Source organism: Lacerta agilis, chromosome 5, assembly GCF_009819535.1.
Source record: "Lacerta agilis isolate rLacAgi1 chromosome 5, rLacAgi1.pri, whole genome shotgun sequence".
NCBI classification, from domain to species: Eukaryota; Metazoa; Chordata; class Lepidosauria; order Squamata; family Lacertidae; genus Lacerta; species Lacerta agilis.
In genome coordinates, this window is record NC_046316.1 from 16,686,839 (window position 1) to 16,707,343 (window position 20,505).

Genomic DNA, 20,505 nt, shown 5'->3' on the forward strand with positions numbered 1-20,505 from the left:
TTGATTCATTACAAGCACAATCCTGTCCAGGGTTCTGGAGTATATATGCTGAATCCAACCTAATGGATAACTGCTGAGATGAGTAGATTATTTAGGAAGCTGGGCATCTAAAACAAGCATATGTTGTAATCCGCCCACAGGGGCTAGGGAAACCCAGCCAGATAGGCGGGGTATAAATAATAAAATCATTACTATTATTATTACCTTGATCATTCAGACCATAAATAAGGATATTTTTCAGGATCAACGTATATTAGTAGTTTAATGGCCAGGAAGACTTAGCATGCAGCTGCCACTGATTAAGCGTTTGCCAGCTCTTTCTACAAAGTGGTGTTGTGTGACAAGACACCATAACTTCCCTTTGTCCTTAAAACAGGAAATAGTTGTGGTAACGGCACAGTAGATGTTGGCAAACTTTGGTTTATTCTGTCAATATAGCCTCACCAAAACCACCAAAGAAATTGTCATCTTTTTGTGGTCTGTTTTGCGGTTGGTGAAAGAAAGCAGGAAGTCAACTGAGGTAATTTTAGAGCCGTGCTAGGGATCTAATTATTGCCTGTCTTATACCGAACCCATATCAAAGTGAGAAGAAATGCTTCATGTACAAAAGGTTACATCCCTGGTTGCTCCGGGTAACAGAATCTCAGGTAAGTAGAGCTAGGAAAGGAAAGTGCCTGAGACTTTTGGAGAAGCATTTCTTAGTGGACAATAGTGGGCTAGAAGGACTGGTTAAGGCAGTTTCATATGTTCATATATGTTGTGGCATCTGACTTCAGAACCAGTAATGCATTGTCAGCTACTAGATAAATACTTGTAGGCGGGGAATTAGCTTTTCTGCAGTGGACTATTTTCTTTTAGTGGGGCTGCTGGTTTGATTGATACGTATTTTGGATGAGGGTACACTTATTTGTTATGAGTGAGGGCACATTCAATTATTTTGTGGTATTTCTTCACGTACAGTATCCAGTTTACTGAAAAGGCCATGTAGAATTTTTGGCAATGTCCAATGTGATCTAGCAGCAGATTTAAAGATGTGTGTATTACACCAGGCTTCCTCAAACTTGGCCCTCCATATGTTTTAGGAGGACTACAACTGCTATCATCCCTAGCTAACAGGACCAGTGGTCAGGGATGATGGGAGTTGTAGTCCCAAAACATCTGGAGGGCTGAGTTTGCCTATGCCTGTATTACACACATACCCCACAATGTTTCTGTTCTAATAATTTTGTTCTGGAATTTTTTTATCTGAGATAACAGTTCCTGCACACTATTTCCACATGCATGATGGACATCTGGAAAAAGAGCAACTTGAACAATTCTAATTATAGAAAGCCCTGTTTGGTTATTTAGAGGGACAGAATGATTCTCATCAATTAGTCTGGCATCTAAGAATAAATTATACTTGCTGAATGACAACATACGCAGCCACGCTGGAGTGGAACTCCATAAGCAGTGAAACTCCAGAGATTATTCTGCACCTCCTAGGGTCGTTCTTAAGGCTAAATACAGTCCTTCAGACAGATACAGAAGGATGGAATTTTTAAAATCTGGGAGTGACTTAGGGCAGCCTTCAAACTGTAACATGAGAAATGATCTTTATTGGTTGCCTTACAAAGTAAGTTCTGGGTTCACTGGTTAGGTCTGATGGAAAGGAAACTGGCAACAATCTCTCTGTGTAAAACTAACAACCAGCATCTTATTTTTGTTCACTGATAAAGAATTCCTGTCAGGAACTTCTGCCCGACTCCAGACTGTTGCTTCCTTTTAAATTGTTGCTTCCATTGGCTGAACTCTCCTGCACCCCTCATAACTTACTGCCTTACCTCTTAGGTTGTTTCTATTGTTACTTTATATTGACATTAGTCATTAGATAATATATTATTATTATTATTATTATTATTATTATTATTATTATTATTATTAGTCATGAAATCCAGTGTCGGATAGCAGTGTGTTCAAATTCCTGTTCAGCCATGAAACCCACTGGGTGACCTTGGGCCTGACACAGCCTCTCAGCCCAACCTATTTCACAAGGTGGTTTGGATAAAATGGGGAGGGAGAGACCTAGCTTTCTGAGGAAATGTGGGGTATAAATGCAATAAACAAATTATAGTCATTTATCTTAAAAGGGGTTATATGCTGGAAGCATATCAGAGGGCCCACTGAATCACAGTCCCATGTTTTCAAACCGCATAAGGGTTTGCCTGAAGTGTAGTACAATATATTGCACATGATATAATGTTTATGCGTCACCGGGCTCCTTTGGTAGAAGGGCAATATACAAATATAATAAATGTCTACCTACCTAACTACTTATAGCTATGTGGATAGTTTCATTATATAGTCTAGTCACTAGCGGGTGGCACTGTAATCTAGACCACTGAGCCCCTTTGGCTTGCTGATCAGAAGGTCAGCAGTTCGAATCCGTGTGACGGGGTGAGCTCTCTTTTCTCTGTCCTAGCTTCTGACAACCTAGCAGTTCAAAAGCATACCAGTGCAAGTAGATAAATAGGTGCCGCTGCGGCGGGAAGGTAAACGGTGTTTCCGTGTGCTCTGGTTTCCATCATGGTGTTCTGTTGCGCCAGAAGTGGTTTAGTCATGCTAACCACATGACTCAAAAAGCTGTCTGTGGACAAACGCCAGTTCCCTTGGCCAGAAAGAGAGATGAGTGCTGCACCCCATAGTCGCCTTTGACTGGACTTAACCATCCAGCGGTCCTTTACCTTTACCTTTTACTGGACTGAATGGTATCTCTGTGGAGTCTGGAGTTTCCCGTTGTTCTGTTCTTGTTGAAGAAAGACAATAAAAATCTGTGTTGGGGCAGATGGAACTCATCAACCTGGGTAGCCCATCTAGGGGTAGTAGGAGGAAAACTCAGGTCTTATACCTCCACTGCCTTGCCATATATCTTCGGGAGAAGAAAGGGTTAAGGCAGGCTTCCTCAACCTCGGCCCTCCAGATGTTTTGAGACTACAATTCCCATCATCCCTGACCACTGGTCCTGCTAGCTAGGGATCATGGAAGTTGTAGGCCAAAAACATCTGGAGGGCTGAGGTTGAGGAAGCCTGGGCTAAGGAGTAAACCCTACACAAATATGGAGTGGAGCCCCTAAAGCGGTTGGATTGTGCCTTGTACATGTACTTCCTAAGGACAGTCACGTAAAAGAAAGTTACTTGCCACTCTTGATTCCAGATTTGACTAATACTGTATTTATTTGATTTGCCCAGTTTGACTTCCAGGGTGGTTCAGTCATTATGTCACTAACTGATTTCATGAAAGAATGAATTTCTAAAAGTGGAAAAGACTTCAGCAGAAAAATAAAATACTGTAGTGAGGATTTTTCCATTTTGGAAAACCATTCACTCTGCATCACTGCTTATACAAGGATGCTCATAGTAACTAGAAATCTTCTTCTTTCAGTCCAAAGATGCTCCTGAAAGTCAGGGCCATACATTTATATGTTGCATAATCATGCTGGCCACATGACCTGGAAGCTGTATGCCAGCTCCCTCAGCCAATAAAGTGAGATGAGTGCCACAACCCCAGAGTCATTCGTGACTGGACCTAATGGTCAGGGGGTCCCTTTATCTTTTTATATGCTCACACACTTTTTCTAGGGTGGGCCACTTGAAAAAATGCTATTCTTCTAAAAGAAGAAATTGCCTGGTTTGAATAGTGCTATATCCACTGATTGTGTTACAAATTAATTTCATGTAAATTTACTTATTAGAAATTGGAATTTTTCCTCAGAAAAATATAGCAGCTTTCCATTCTGGAAAATTTCCCGCCTCCTGTCACAATATAAAAATCCTGCACTCACCCCAGACATTGTCCTGCTATTGTCTTCTCCACTTTGTACAGAGTGAGAGTAGGGAGGAAAGTGCTTCATGGATTCTCTTTTTGTTACTGTATTGCTGAATTCACTGCATAAGTATCTCCACATGTATCTACTTACAAACTACACGTTATCTGATTCTGGCTGGTATTTCACTTCCCTGTGAAGGAAGCAGGCAAAGATAAGAGGCAGCAAAAACCGCAAATGCAACAAGTTATTAACTTAATTTCAAGCCGTAATTTTGCCTGCATAATTAACTTCAGGCTCAAAGATATTCTTCTGGCCCGCTTAGGAATGATGAGACCAACCCAAGAGTGTAGTTGTGGATCCATTCAGCTGAGATTTAACTAACTCGGGTGTTCAGCCTGATTTATTTATTGACGGTACTAGATTGTATAGCCAGAGATTCAAGATAGGTTCAAGTGTTATATGTAAAAGAGCAAAAACTGGAGGTTTGGTTTCTCTGTGTCTGCAGATGACAGAACCCTGCTTTGCAGGTTCAGTGTGTGTGTGTGTGTGTGTGTGTGTGTGTGTGTAGATGAAAAAAGGGAGGGATGTACCTTTTTTTTTGGCAGAGAGTGTCCATGCACAATACTTACTGTAGCACAACTGAATCCAATAGGTAGCATGGGCCAGGAGAAGTGTTGTGCTGTGTTAACCTATCATATTTTGTTTTGTCCTGCTATGCTGCTTTTGCTTGTGCTACCACTTGCACAACAAAAATAGCTTGCACAACATTGCGGACTCTCCCACTTTTTGCACTAAATCAGGGTTCAGCAGTGGGCCGGTCCACTGTCCCTCAGACCTTGTGGGGGGCCAGACTACATTTTGGGAAAAAAATATATATGAAAAAATCCCTACGCCCCACAAATAACCCAGAGATGCATTTTAAATAAAAGGACACATTCTACTCATGAAAAAATACGCTGATTCCCAGACCGTCCGTGGGCTGGATTTAGAAGGCGATTGGGCCGCATCCGGCCCCCGGGCCTTAGTTTGGGGACCCCTGCACTAAATGGTACTTGCCAACTCCAGGTCTGGATTCAGGCATGGTCCCAACACATAAAAGATGTAAGAGGCACAGAAGGAAACAAATTGGAGAACACTTATCGTTTGTTTTTGCAGTATTTTAATACAGCATTAAACTGCTATAATGCTAAAAGCAAGCCATATACTATTCAGCAAATAAGGCACATGTCGGAATGCCATTTTATGGACAATCCACAACAGAGGTTTGACAGTATTTAAACAACCCAGTTAACCAGTTATCACCTTGGTGGCTGAAATAAGCCTGGCACCCCTGAGGCCTATGTCCATAGAAATGTTGTTATTATTATTATTATTATTATTATTATTATTATTATTATTAAGCTGTACAAATTAATTACCAGTTACAGAAGAGAAAAATTATACGACTGAAACTGAAAAGAAGTCTGTGGGTACAGCTATGGTGTTGTTTTCTTTAAGTTTATAAGTAATTGAACTAATCTAAACTGGTAGACGTTAATATGATAACAGGGTTAGTTTTATACAATGTAGTGATTGCTGCTCTAAATAACCTTTGTAAAGGAAAAACAAGCCCAGTACAGGATCGAACCTATCTCCTATTTTAGCATGGTTTAAGAATCACACAAACAATCTTAATATAATGGAGCTATGTGAAACCATAAAGCGTAAAGATGCATATAATACGTGCACATGCATATTGTATCATTTTATGAATTCTAAATAAAAAATAAACACAAAATGCTTGTGTTGATCTAACTCTTTCTTGATTATGGCCACTGATTGATAGTACTGTATTGTTTTACTGCTAGCATGGCATCGCAAATCTCACGGCGTCTTTGCAAACTGCTGTGAGCCTTCCTTAGCAAAACAATGTCTCCCCACCAACCCACCCACCCTGAAGAGATAGTGTAAAAATAATAATAATCAGATAATATAACCGTGTTACAGAATTTCTGAAAGCCAAATCTGGACTCTTTGGATCATTTCACACATTACATTGCAACAAAACCAGGGAGATGCAGCAAACCCTGCTGTCGAATCTAAATGATGTTACATGTTTGTCACATTTACCCCTTACACGTTAAGGGATGCAGTAGGTTATTTAAAAAAACTAGATGTACACCTGAAAAACATAATGTGTGAATAAGTCCTTTGAGCATTTGCACTTCAAATCTAACTCTTTGCACCGGAGTCCCTGCTATGCTACTATAAATCTGTGCCAACATAGAAGTCATTATAGCCCCATCCTAAGCATGAGTTTGGGGAGCGGGCTATAAACAAGTGTGTCTTTCACAAGGTCATAAAGTGATAGTGTAACATCTGATTCTTACCAAATCAGTTATAGCTTCTCTAAAAAGGCAATACTTTTCAAAATACACATATAAATAAACCGAATAAGCATATTAATATAAGTTCTAAACACCTGAATAATATACTGGTTACTTAATACTGATATTTTCATCCAAAGGAAAACAACAACAAACAACAACAACAACAACAATATGGCTTAAAGAATTGCAAGGGTTTTTTTTTCTTCATGTCAGAATTATGTACCAACTTTCATATAATATTCTATGTAGACAATATTTCCTTCTTAATGTAGTTCTGTTGCATACTTTATACAGACAAAAGCATTGTAAAAAAAAGAAAAAAAGCAAAAGCAAAAAAGCAAATTCCTTTCATAAATATTTTCTTGAGGATACACCCTTAATTTTGTATAATACTTAAGAAAACTCTTAGCTCTGTTAGTATTCTAGTAAAAAAAAAAACCAAGGCCCTTTTTGAAAGCTTCAGAGTTGTAAAAACACTTTTTAAAAAACCCCAAACAGAACAAACAATAGTGTTTTTTTTTTTAAAAAAGGCCCTCAAATATATACAAAAAAGGTTACTGCAAAGAGTTTCCAGATAACAATTCAGTATTACAAAGAAATATTTGTAACCATTCAAAAATTTAAACACCTAAAAAGTTTTTTTTTCCAAAATACACACACAGTATTAAAAAGAAGAAGAAAGGAACTCTATGTCAAGTATAACTCAAGATAAATACACATCTGCAAGTAAAACTGTAAAATATTTCATAACAGGGGTAAACATTAATATCAATTGACTACACCTATTAACTGCACACGATTGTCCCTTTGATATTCATCCTAAGAAAACACAAACCTTCATTTGTATAGTTACGATTTCAGCCGTCTTACTGAGTGCTACAGCCATTCAACAATACTTCCAGAGGCAGTGGTTTTTGTAGACATAAAACAGATAGGCACTGAGATCCTCTCTCTATATATATACACACACACACTGTCTTAAAGAATGACAGTGTGGATCATTCCGTTAAGTCTGAATTAAAACCCGGTATCTGCTTGCTTAAATTTTAACAAGGTTTACATGAGGATGACTTAGCACTTGCATGATCAGAAGCCTGAATAATGTCTAGAACAACTTATTGGGCACCATCTAGCCAAAGGCAAGCACTTCTAAGTCCCAATGATTTGGGGAGTTGCCTCATATAAAACCAAATAGCTGGCCCACCAAGATAAGAGCTCTCTATGCCTGGCAGTAGTTCTCCAATGTGGTGGGTGAAGGCATTTCCCTGCTATCAGAGAACCCCTTTTTAAAAGTGGGAGTACCATATATTTATCCTAGAATCTTAGACATGCAACCCATATGGTCTGAGCTCTGGCCAATCCCCCTTAACTTTGCCATTGAAATGGATGGGACCTAAAAAGTGCTTCGCTTTGGTTGGATCATGCTGCTTTAGTTACAACTAGTTTGGGAGGGGGAGGAATCTAACTCCATAATCTTAAACTCACATTTCATTTTCACTGGAATTTCCAGTTTCACTCAATTAGGTTCAAAAAGGTTTTACGCAAACAGGGGTTACATGGAACAGTAGTCAGCAGGTGGTTCTGTGACACATAAAGCATGGCACTTTTCATGCATAGATCTCTATATTTTATTTTGTCGTTGGCACATTTGTTGGAAAGCCAGTGCCCCCACATATCAGAGGTAAATGTAACATTGGCACCTGGTAGGAGAGTTGCTGGAGACCTGTGAGTTGCCAATTCACATGGGTGAATATGCACCACATCTTTTCAGATGGGCCTTCCAAAATCAGCACTTAGCACTCCCTGAAAAGCCACTACTGAATATTAGAGAGGGCAGCGGCGGCTCCAGAGTGGTATTTAAGACTGCTATGTGCTGCTGTAGGAAGTCAAATTTAGAAGTGTCTTTATATACCAGTCAAGATAATCCAGCACATGTACCTATAGGAATGGCTTATCTTCATATGTAAAAAACAAGTGTGCAAACTGTCCATTATTTTTTAGCACATGCTGAAAAACAACTTCCAAATTTTCCAGGTGCGTTGTTTGCAAAGCCTATTTTTTGGCATTTTCTGCAAGTGGATGTGATGTAACAGCACTAAATTTGCACTAGAAATGTATTTCTCAAAAAGAGACAGATTAATTGTTTTCTGAGAAATGTTGGGCATTGCAACCCCAGTTACAAGCTGTCTTAGTTCATATTTCACTTTTCCTTATTAGATATGGAGATATTACTGCTAACATTTTATAAGTGGTCAAAGAGAAATACTGTATATGATATAACATATGGCTCTTTTTTAACCATATTGTTAACTCTCTCGCAAGAGTGAAACAGAATTAACACTAAAAGTTCAAGTTTTTAAATGCCACCACTCACCTCCACATGCCCAAGATAGTGACCACTGTATACTGTTCTTTACACAGTCACTTAATCTGGCAATGAAATGGAAGGAAATTTAGAACTTTTTATACAGGGGCAGTCTTCCTTGCTTTCTGCTTCTTTCTGCTTTTGATCGGCCCCTTGATCATGTAAACAAAGCAGAGAAAGAAGTTCAGGGGTTTCTGTCTCAGGATAACTGCTCATGTAAACAATATTTGATGCAGAAATGGCCTGATCCCTTGCTTTTGTATAATCACAATATCTTCAAGTGGTCACTGAGTCACTCATAGGTCACTCAGGAAACTATATTTGAAAACAAAAGCCACGCTGGCTCTACAGTTGTATTTGACAGAATTCATAATACCCACAGAAGGTAGGCATGGTGATTCATGTCACACCCATTTTATTGAGGCCTAGGGAGAATTCATGACTTGTCAAAGTTGATAAAATCTGTCATTATTGCAGGATCTAGCCCAGAGATACTGAGGCACAGTCACACGCAGTGCTGCTAGATGATGCTATAAACGATTTAAATAGTTTATAGTTAAATAGTTTATAGTTAATTAATTTCCACTGATTCTGAATGAATACTGCCTGCCATCCACATGAGACTTATTTGCTTAATGGACAATAGGAAAATAAAAGGAATTTATGTTTTTGGCAACATTATGACAGGTTCACAACGAAATTTGTTACTGGAATAGGGCTTCTACTAATGGATATAGAAAGAGTGCACCTGTTTCTTTAAGAGCTCTGCCACATTCAGCTTCAGATTGGCTTGCTGCTGTAATTAACTGCTGGTGTCCTCTGCCCCTAACCACTATGGCATGGAACCAGGACACACAGCAATTATTTTCAGAGTGTTGGTGGTGGTATGAGAAGCATCATTTCTCATGGTGTATCCAGTTTTGTTAAAGAGGTCTGGCAGGTTTCATAGTGCTTCAGAAACCTGCAACATCTCTTTGGCCAAGGTAACAGTGAAAAAGACACCTCCGCCATAGCACTTTCAATGCTCTTCAAAACTATTGTCTGCCTTTAGGCCCACATCCCACAGGTGGGCCATAGCTTAGTGGTAGGGGATATGCAGAAGTCTGGAGGAAACTGTTTATTGCCTGAGATCCTTGAGAGTTGCTGCCAGCCTGACTCAGCATAAGACAACTTCCTGTGTTTACCACTGGAATGGAAGGAGATTGAGCTTCTGGACCACTGCAATGATGGTTGACGATCTGCCCAAACTCTCTTTGCCCTGCAGCCCACTATTACCCTACTGGGTTCTAGATGTGAAACATCTTTTAAGTATTGTTTTTTTATACATGATGACAGAAGCACTTCGCTGCTACCGCTGATAGAAATACCGCAAGTGTTTATGGATAACATAGCATCATCCCTAGCTGATCTGACATGAGATGATTTGACAAAGAAATGATCCTGCTCTTTGCCAGGAACCAAAACATCCCTGTTGAAGATCATCTCAAGTGAATACTATCCAGAGCCACAGTCCACCTGTGATTCTCTGTAGAAACAGGTTGTGCAGGTAAATGGTCCAGTCACTGCTTTATCCCTGCTCTTAAATTTAATACATAATACAGAGAGGAGTTAGAGCAGCTTAAATAATATAACTGCTTCACAAATAACACTTGAAAATTCTCTCACTTGGTGCAATTATTACATTTCCCCTAAACTATATAGTAATGTTTTGGAAGATAGGAAGAAGGGACAGCTTTGCAGTGTAATTTCCTTTATGCATTCCTATGATATCCCTATGGCTACTTAGATATATTATTTGATATTTAATAGGAAATTAGTGTAGTTGTTTCTTGAAAGTGTCATTGAAAGTGTCATTGAATAAGTAGGCCCAAGTATATATATTCTTTCAGTTAAGGTATGGAGAATAAGTCTCCCATAATTCACAGTAAATTTACCTCTGCCCACCCTGGTCCTAAATGTTTGTACTGGCATATATTCTGCAGTGATGTTGAAGTAGCAACCCTGTAACGGCATGCAATATGGTTTGGGTATTCTAAGCAGTTTGGGGGCTCAGTCTTGTGATTGAGCTTTTTTTGGTCTTACGTGTAACAAAAAGTAGGCCACATAGAAGCTTGCAAGCAGTGATGAAAGCAAGTGAATGAGGTGTTCCTTGCCCAGAACTCCCATCATGCTTTTTATGCTGTTTTAAGCTCAAGGCTGATTAAGGTGTTATGCCCCCCACCAAAAATCATTGGCGTAGTGGCACTCCAAGTGGCGGGTGTACTGTTTGGGCCACTTGCATTAGGTCCGACCCAATCACATGAGGATTCTCCAGAACCATTTTGCAAAATCATAGGGTCTGCTGTTGTGAACGTGGAGAGCTTCTGAACTATTACATTGCTCTGCATGAGCCTTTTTGTGATGAGCTTGATTACAAATACGCTTTGTGCAGAGTACCACCATGCCACAACAATTTTCAGTGGACCCTATCTACGTGAGGGGTGTGACGTATGAAATTTCCTTCATTTATAATATAGGTGAAATTGTAGGTGCCATATTGCTTGGCAAGTCCCAAGTGTCTATCCATTCCTGCCCTCTGCCATCACTGTCTTTAAGTCATGTGTGGCCCAAGCACAGTTCAAACAGAGCTCATATATGAATACATCAACAATATTTTTTGTTTAGGAACCACTGAAGGGTTACGGGGAAGCTCCCACTATCTATTGTTTAGGGAGCTGATGTGTTTCTTTAGATGTGGAGAGTACGTACATCTTGAATATAGTGTGTGAGCAGATCAGTTAGTGACACCGCATTTCACTGCAGGAAAAATCTAACTGTAGGGTCTTTGCTCTAAAAGGAGCAAAGAACCAAACTGCACTATGTGAATGAGAATTATGATGGGGGCAGGGAGGGCTTGGGATAGCCTGCTGTGGTGAGACAAAGAAAGTTGAATTTATCATGTTGGCTATATAAGATGGTTGGTTATGTGGCATTCACAACAGTAGGAATTTCAGCCACCACTTGCATAGCAAGTACATAAAGAAAGGAAAGAGAAGCTTTAGAAATTGTGACAAGGGTATGGTATTGGTCAACAACGCCCTTAAACAACAAATGCATCCTAAGCGCATTTGCTCAACAGTAGCCTTATAGATTTCAGTGGAACTCCTTCTGAGGAAGCATGCTTAAGACTACTGGCTAAGAAAGATGAATGCCTGATCGACCCTTCCTGTTCTACCATTATACTTCCATGCAAAACACTCCCTCAAACAATTATTCACTTGTTATTTTTAACCCTCAAGATTCTATTAATCAAAAGCCTACCAAAAGTCTCATTTCAGTGGCCCTGGACTCTTGGAAAGCAAGCAACCAGATGCAACTCTCAGACCAACCCTAAAGTCAAGGGAAATGAACATTCCCCACTCCCACGCACACACACGCGCACACACACCTTTTTCTAGCTTAGCCCTCATTGTATTAGAAAAGTATATCGTTTGTGGCATTGGCTAGAACCCACATTTAACATTTCCACCCATTTTGTCTAATGCCTGCAAAAGCCATGACGTAATTATATACCTCTCTTGACAAACAATACTGTTTCACCTGGGCAGGATATTGGAACTGTGTAAACAATCAACAGAAACCACGTCGGTGATTTCATCATGAACATGATGGGCACAGCCCAGCAAAAACTGCTACTGCACGACCACTACACCCCTACCTGTTTCAATCTGGCTTGTGTGAGGCTGTTATGCAAGACTCACAGGAAAGGATGGCAGCCATACAGCAGCAGCATCGCTTGACGATTTGTGCCCTACATCAGTAACATCTGTTTCATATATATATATATATATATATATATATATATATATATATAAACACACCATAGTCCTATAAATACAACTTGCACGTATACACATACACAGGAAAAGGGTTACATTCTATTAAAGGTAAGGCGTATTATTAGTTTGTTGATAGGCAATATTGGTGATGTTTGGGGTTGTTGTCTGATGTTCATTTTTCCTCCCCTCCTCTTTCCTTTTGACTGTTTGCTGCCAGAGGATCTAAAAACGTGGTGGCAGAGGTGATCCCTGTGTTGATTTATTGCACACGGCGGCAGTAGTACCCCAACACTTTACATTTCTCACAGAGATGCTGAGGGTGTTCTTTACTTTGATCAGAAACATCCAGGCCGTCGGGCTTTTCCAGGGGTCTCTGCATAAGGAAGGTAAGCACAGGCATTATACATTCATGTAAATGTCAACTGAAATGCAGCTCTGTTCCAAAGACACATGAACCATAGCAATATGTAGCCATTGTAGGTTAAGAGATGAACAGAGAACTTTTACAGATGGCTGCCCACTGATTAAAGAACATTCAGTGTTGATCATATCCTTAAAACACATAGAATCACCAGGTACCACATACAAGTAAAAAAGGCAAAGGGTGAATGTTTAACAGTAATCTGTCTCCCATGTGGTTTACCATTTAAAATATTTCCATATTGCCAGACTTTCAGGATAAGTGGGCTGTTGAAATACCAAAATTGTCAAGAGCCACCAAAGCTAGATCTGGGAATCCTCAGATGATGATGATGATGATGATGATGATGATTATTAGAACCCCACCAATCTGGCTGGGTTTTCTCAGCCACTCTGGGTGGCTTCCAACATATATGAAAACTTAATAAAACTTTAAACTTAAAAAGCTTCCCTATACAGGACTGCCAATACAGAAGTCTTCTAAAGGTTATACAGTTACTCATCTCCTTGACATCTGCTGGAAGGGTGTTCCACAGGGTGGGTGACACTACCAAGAAGGCCCTCTGCCTAGTTCCCTGTAACTTCACTTCACGCCAGAAGGCTCTCAGAGCTGGATGTCAATGTCCGGGCCAAATGTGGAGGTGGAGATGCTTCTACATGTATACAGCACCAAGGCCCTATAGGGCCTTAAAGGTCAGCACCAACACATTGAACTGTGCTCGGAAACGTACTGGGAGCCAATGTAGGTATTTCAGGACCCAGCGGCTGCTCCCAGTCACCAGTCTAGCTTCCGCATTCTGGATTAGTTGCAGTTTCTGAGTCACCTTCAAAAGTAGCATGGCCTACACAACAGCTTTCCCTACTTGGTGTCCTCCAGATGTTTTGGACTACAACTCCCATTAGTCCCTGCCGCGTGGCCCAGTGGCCAGGGACAATGAGGATCCACAGAATCACAGAACTGTAGAGTTGGAAGGGACCACAAGTCATCTAGTCCAACTCCCAGCAATGCAGGAATCTTTTGCCAAGGTGGGTCTTGAACCCACAACCCTGAGATTAAGAATCTCATGCTCTACCAACTGAGCTATCCACGAAGGGTTCAAATCACCTGGAGGGCACCTTGTTGAGGTAGTCACTTGCACAAGAGCACAGAGCACTCTCCTTTTCCTTGCTGACATTAACCCCGGCTGTCCCCCATCTGCAGTGAACACTGGGAAGCTAGCCATATTCCTATACATGTAAAGGCATGATTCAAATCTTGCCTCAGCACAGAACACAGCACTAAGAAAAGGGGGAAAGGGATATAGGAAAGGTTGTAGAAACCAATTTAAATCCTCTTTATGGTGTCAGAATTGCACATCTATCTCTCACTGCAAAGAATTATTGTCAGAGCAATGTATAGGTTTTTGGAGTACCACATATATTCTATGTAATCATCTGTTTCCTGCCTCCCCGTCACCCTGAGCAATATGCTCGCCATCCTTTTCCCACCCTGCCAAATATATGACCATGATTTTGGCTGCAGTACTTTAAACGTTTTTATTCTAGCGGAGCAAGAGTGTTTCAGATTGCAGCCTTCCTGCTCTTTCCTCACCAACCCTCCCCGAAGCGGCTTTAAAATCTTAACTACAAATAAGACATTTTTTAAGAGAGACATAATCCAGAAATGAAATCAGCTGTTTATTCCCCAGCAGTTCACTTCAAATGTCTATCATAAAAACAAAAGTGCTGTCTGAAATTACACACCGTGTAAGTGAGATGGAAACAAACCACTAGCTAAGAGTCGGAAAGAACAACCCTAAGGAAATGAGCAAAGGTCTACTGCATTTTAAGATTTAAGCAAAAAATAAATACCCAGCTTGCTCTTGTACCCAAATAGGTGCACTGCCATATTTCTTGAAATAAGTTAAAATCATGAATGAACTTGATAAAATCTTAGGGTTTATTTCTTTTCTTCCCGACATTCACAAAGAGAGCCCCCCCTGCACCCCACAAGGGCCTTCTTTATTCTGTGCTACAAAAGGTCTGCTTAGGGACTGAAGGTTTGTGCTATTTCCTTCTCCTTCCCACTGGCTCTGCTGCAATGGTAGCTCCACTGCTTTGGCCAAAGTGGCCTATGAGGTTCCCAGCTAGGGGGCAAGTATGCCCAGTCCATAATAGAAGAGGCCAAAGGGCTCTAGCTCAGGACAGCCGCACTGTGCGAAAGTGCCTGGGGGAGAAGCTGCCGTGACCTGACCCAAAAGAGACAAATGCAGCAGTTATCGTGTTTATTGATATAAACTAGCTTAAAGCAAATTAACACAAATACGCAGGAATAATTTTTTCCTGGAAGTAGAGCAAAGGATGTTGGGGGTGCCAAGAGTTTCTTGGACCGCAGTCAGAAACAATATCTTTCCCTGGTTTGCTTTTCCCAGGCATTGGTTGATTTCAGTTTTATTGGCCTGCAACCCATTTAGATCTCAGAAAATGTTATTGTTACCAGCACGTTATGACATACTTGCAGAGGACAGACGTTGCAAACACAGGAAATCAGGTTGTTATGGGCCAGTTGGAGGCCACAAAGCAGTGCTTGGGCTGCATGCATCTGGTGAAGTGCGGCTGAGGTTCAGGCTCCAGAAACAGCACAAAAGCAACAGGCGTGGAACCAGTATGCAAAGCAAAGCATAGCAAGAAAGTGCAGCATTTTGTGAGGGTAATGATGGCCATGGTTTAGAGCAATAGTGGGGTGGCCCAGGTTTCCAGTGGAAGGAAGTACTATCCACATCAGTTCATTTGCCAACTACGTCCTAGCAGCTTGGATGTAGGGATGTACACCATGGTGGAAGAGACTTTGGTGCAATGCAATGGGTTCCAAGGCATGGTCAGTTCATGTGGGGCACCAGCCAGGACTTGGCTGTTGCCTGAGGTGTATCAAAGGCCAAAGCTGACAGTGCAGATCCATGTGTTTAAATGTAGACCTGTCCCTTCACATAAAAATAAGGCATGGGAGCCCAACTTCAAGAGCAAAAGGGGTGAGGGACACTAAACCTTTTCCTTGCCTGCCATCTCCCTGCCCCACCTCCCTGGATCTCTTCTCCCTATCCGTTTTTCTTCCTCCTTGGGGTTCCTTCTGGTATCAGAACTGGAACTGGAGTAAAAGTGAAGTTGAGGAGCAGACCAAAAGTGGGCAGAGGGATTAGCACTCCTCAGAGGGAATGCAGGACCAGTGTCAGGGGCTGGACTAACCACAGCCCAGCAGAGGGGCCCCTGCAGTTGAGAAATGTTCAAGCAGTCTTCCATTGAGAAGTCTCCAGCAGAAGGAGAACAAACACAAGGGGAGTGGTCATTGCAGGATTATTTGCAATGATCACCTGTTTCTCTTGTGGGAAGTGTTCCTGCAGGTTGCAGCGCAGATAATGAAACAACATATTATTCTTTGTTACAGCGCTATTTTTCTAGAAAAAGAGGTGCCAGAACTCCCCACGAACACTTCCCTTGTTCACTTAGAATGGCAATGGTGCCCACCTGAGAGGTGCCAGAACTGAGTTCCGGTGAGTTCTGGCTGGAAAAAACCTGCTTTATGTTGCTATATTCCCATAATAACTATTATATAACCTGTAATAATTGTCACAGCAAGAATGTGTATGTGTACACCAAAACCAAGGATGCCTATATCATACCACTCAAATTTAGTTCACATTTCTTCTAAATTATTGTTCATCTCCAACCAAATTTTCTTATGGTTTTTGTGATTAATTTGCAACTTTTATTTGTGTTTATGTATCTGAGGCTTAAATCCCTCCAGTCCCTTTCATCTTGTTTGTATGAATAAATGTACACTGTTAATATGGAATACAAAGTGAAAGAGACCTGTTTTTTGCACAAATGTGCATTCTGACCAATGCTTATTTGCATTACACACCAATTTAAGCTGGGGAAAGCACTTTAAGTCATGTGTGAAATGCCCCAAGTAATGGAAGGATTTGGCTCAACCCTTCATTTCATACACAGATGATTTCTCTGATAGTTTTCTGGATGCCAAACAGGTAATGTTGCAGGTAGTTTATATGTATTTTTCCTTCTGGAACACGAGACAAGAATCTTTTAAAGGAGAGAAATATTTTTGGTGACCCGTCTGGAATTTTGTGAACAATTTATGTTTCCAAAAACCCCTCCCTCCCAATAAAACGGTATCTAGCAAAGCAAACCAACTACCAACTGGCTGTATCTGGACCCAGTTCTGCAGCTGTCATTACAGAAACAGCAGAGAAGGCCAAAATAACAACATTTTTTTAAAAAAGGAACTTGACAGGAGGCCAACCAGGAAGAAGCCACGGCATTGATGCTTCTCCTAGAAAGTGGCAGGAGGGAGAGGGGAAATGACCATTCAGAGGCTGGCATCTGGGTGGCAATGCTGCCAAGAACACCCAAGGAAATGGATATGCATGCCAGCTCAATCACGAACCCACTGTGACGTCAAACCAAAAGGGCAGCGAATAGCTAATTGAAACAAAAAAGCAGCACCTTGTTTCTTTTAGAGCACCTCCATAGTGCTATGGGAGGGGGGATACAGCCTTAACTAACCACACTGAGAAAGGACTGTGTGTTAAAGGGCGACATGGAAACCTCCCTGGAGCTGTGTGAATGGTGAACTACACTGATTTGCAGAATGAAGGCTGCAATCCCCTCAGCACACCAGCCTGGGAGTAAAGTCGCCTGAGCTGAGTAAAATGTGCACGACGTAAATGTATTGGAACATATTGTGTGAGAGAGGGCTACGGTTAATTGGCATTTGTGTTTGCATGTAGTCAAGAGTTCCAGATGAACAGATCAGGTGCCAAACCGCAACTGATTGGACACGCCACAATTAATTGCATGCTGGTTTGAATCATGCCTTGAAAAATATTGACACAGTCTTAGAAATAACAAATGTCAGTAGGAAACACTACTATAATGAATTTAAACTACATTTTACTAACTTCTTTGGGTTCAGATACATCCAGGTTTTTGTCATCTGATGACATCGAGGTGAAACAATTGATGGATGTGGATTCCAGATGGAAGGGTGCCACTTCCCTGCCTCCAATGTCAGTCCCAGGAGCTGAGTTTGCACATGGGTTGTTCCAACCAAACCATGGTTTAATGTGAAGGAACAATGCTACATAGAAGTTCCCGTAATGCTGACCCCTTGCTCCTGCCATGTCTCCGAACCTAAGCCCACGGTTTATGTTTTCCACCAAACTGACCACAAGTGAAGATCCAATTTTGGAATTTTGTGGGAGTTCCCATATGTCATCTTTTCCCAGGACACGCCATGTTTTTGACTCAGTGGGTATGGTAAACCTGCTGACGACTGTTAATGACTGCAATTAGTCCTACAGGAAAAAGCAAGGTTTACCATACCCATCGAGTGAATCACCCATCTCCTACTACCCTTCTTAGAAAAACTCCACCCCACTCTCCCACTATATATAAGGGTCTGGTGACTTCTGTTTCAGTGTATGGACACGAAAGCTTATACCCAGAACAAACTTAGTTGGTCTCAAAGATGCTGCTACACTGGTGGAGGAATGGGGCGAGGGCGGGGGGAGAGCACTGCGCCGGCACCGTCAGGGAGGGGGGTAACATCGCGGCTGCCCCTGGACACGCGCCGCGCACCTCCCACCGCGCCAGGCACGCCACACTATCAGGACACACACCACGCCTCCCGGGGCGTGTGCCAGCCACGCCCATGCCTACTCTCCACCCCCAGTGCTGGAGCATGCAGCTTCGCAATTGTGCTATTTAAATTATTTTATTTTGATTTATTTTGACTGCGTCAGACCAACACGGCTACCTACCTGCATCTTTTTCATGGGTATGTAAAATGAGAGTCATCATAGCAATCCATAGTTAGAGCTAGAAGTTGGCAAATGTGTCCTCTTTTTCAAAATACGGCATCCCTAAATTTTGGCTTTTTGCTTCCAAAGCAAAATTGGCCAAGGCTTATACAGCTTATATTGGGTGGGTGTTATGTTACTCTTTCTGAAATACATGGTCTTTGTCAGGTGATTTCAGGCACAAGCAAGTTTGCAAAGTTTGTGTACGTACTAGATAGCCTGTGATATCATACTGAGATCTCAAAAGAGTCCAGAGATCTAGCATGGAGGATATAGCAAAAGAATTAAGGCTTGGAGAAATTCTGTACTTTCAGGTGGGGGTCTATGCCAGCGTGTGTGATTTGGAAGTTATAAGGGTGCATCTCAAATATTCTAGTTATTTTAGACAAGCTGTGATGTAGGATGCTTGAAGTAATCGGGCTGTTGGTTTTTGGTTTTTGGTTTGCAAATTCTGGTATTAACTTGATCCACACCTTGCGGATGAATGTGTGGGTCAGAATTTTGTTGCCCACTGGCTTTCTCACTTCCTAAATGTTCTGCTGCAGTCTCTACCCCCCAAAATGTATAAAAATAGGTTCAAAACACTTAAAAAAACAGGCTACACATTTACAAATATGTATTTGAATGCATGTTGATCTTTTCAAAAATTGCAGACAATGGAAAAAATGAACTGAACCCCCAGCTATATGGATTAATGTGTGCAAAAGTGACTACTTTGCCCATCTCTACCAAGATATATATGCAGACTGTTCTGCCCAGTTCTACTAAGATTTTGCCTTCCTGCCTCTGTCATCAGAGACTGTGTGTGTGTGTGTGTGTGTGTGTGTGTGAGAGAGAGAGAGAGAGAGAGAGAGAGAGAGAGAGAGAACACACTTGTGTGCTGTTGTTTCAGCTGTAGATGGGATGCACTTCCTTTCATAAGGAGCAAGGAACAATGGAGAAAAGTCGTTTTCATATTTAACCCTGGTTCTCAGAATTTGATCTTAAATCATCAAGATGTCAAGCACAAATAAGCTGGGTAGGTTTCACAATTTCTGGGAAGATCATTTGAGAGGGGCCAGAGGTTACATTTAGAGAATGAGGAGAGCCATGTCCCTCATTTCTAAAGTCTGCATGTGTTTATTCGTCAGGAGCAGCTATAGTTTTAGCTACCTTATGGTTCTACACACTATTTTTACATATTTTTTTAAAAAAAGCTTACTATCCTATTTTTACAAGAAATTTAGTTGTTGTTTTTTTTAAAAAAAGAGCAACAAAATATAAAACAATCTACAATTCAACCAAATCATAAATCAAAACATTAGTATAAAAACACAATACCGCAATACCAATTCCAAAGCAATCACCCGAGTCAGTATCAAAAGGAGGAAATATTAAGTGGAAGGGCTAGGTATTTTACCAGTCATCCATATATATATATATATTGTGGGGGCCTCGGGCAAGGCATCTCGCAGGGTGAGCACTGCTACTGAGGAGGCCATAGCACTGGTAATTTCTTAGCATGCCTGGACCAGTACCTCAAATGACTATTGTAGCATGTGGGGAGGCTCATATGGAAGAAGATGGTCCTCAAGGTGCCCAGGTGCCAAGCCTTAAAGATTAACACCAGCACCTTGAATTGATGCTGAAAACAAACCTGCAGCCGGTTCAAATCCTGGTATGATGGACTAAAAATGTCTAATACCCATCAACATCCTTGCTGTGACATTTAACACCAGTTGCAGTTCCTGAATGCTTTTTGAAGGCATACCCACCTAGAGTGTTTTGCAGTAACCTAATCTGTAGGTCACTGTGGCATGAATGACCATGGCAATATCCTACTCTGTCAGGAATGGAAAAAGTCAGGTGCTACCTGAACATCTAATAATTGCAC

General features: G+C 41.2%; 1 protein-coding gene across 1 annotated transcript in view; it reads right to left on the reverse strand.

Annotated features, from left to right (window-relative positions):
- Positions 1–12,413: 12,413 nt before the first annotated feature.
- ZCCHC24 (zinc finger CCHC-type containing 24) overlaps positions 12,414–20,505 on the reverse strand; it is a 109,257-nt gene continuing 101,165 nt past the window's right edge. Inside the window, exon 4 of the mRNA XM_033148727.1 lies at positions 12,414–12,730. Within this exon, the coding sequence (XP_033004618.1) occupies positions 12,617–12,730 (114 nt within the window). The 3' untranslated portion in view covers positions 12,414–12,616. The remainder of the gene's footprint in view (positions 12,731–20,505) is intronic.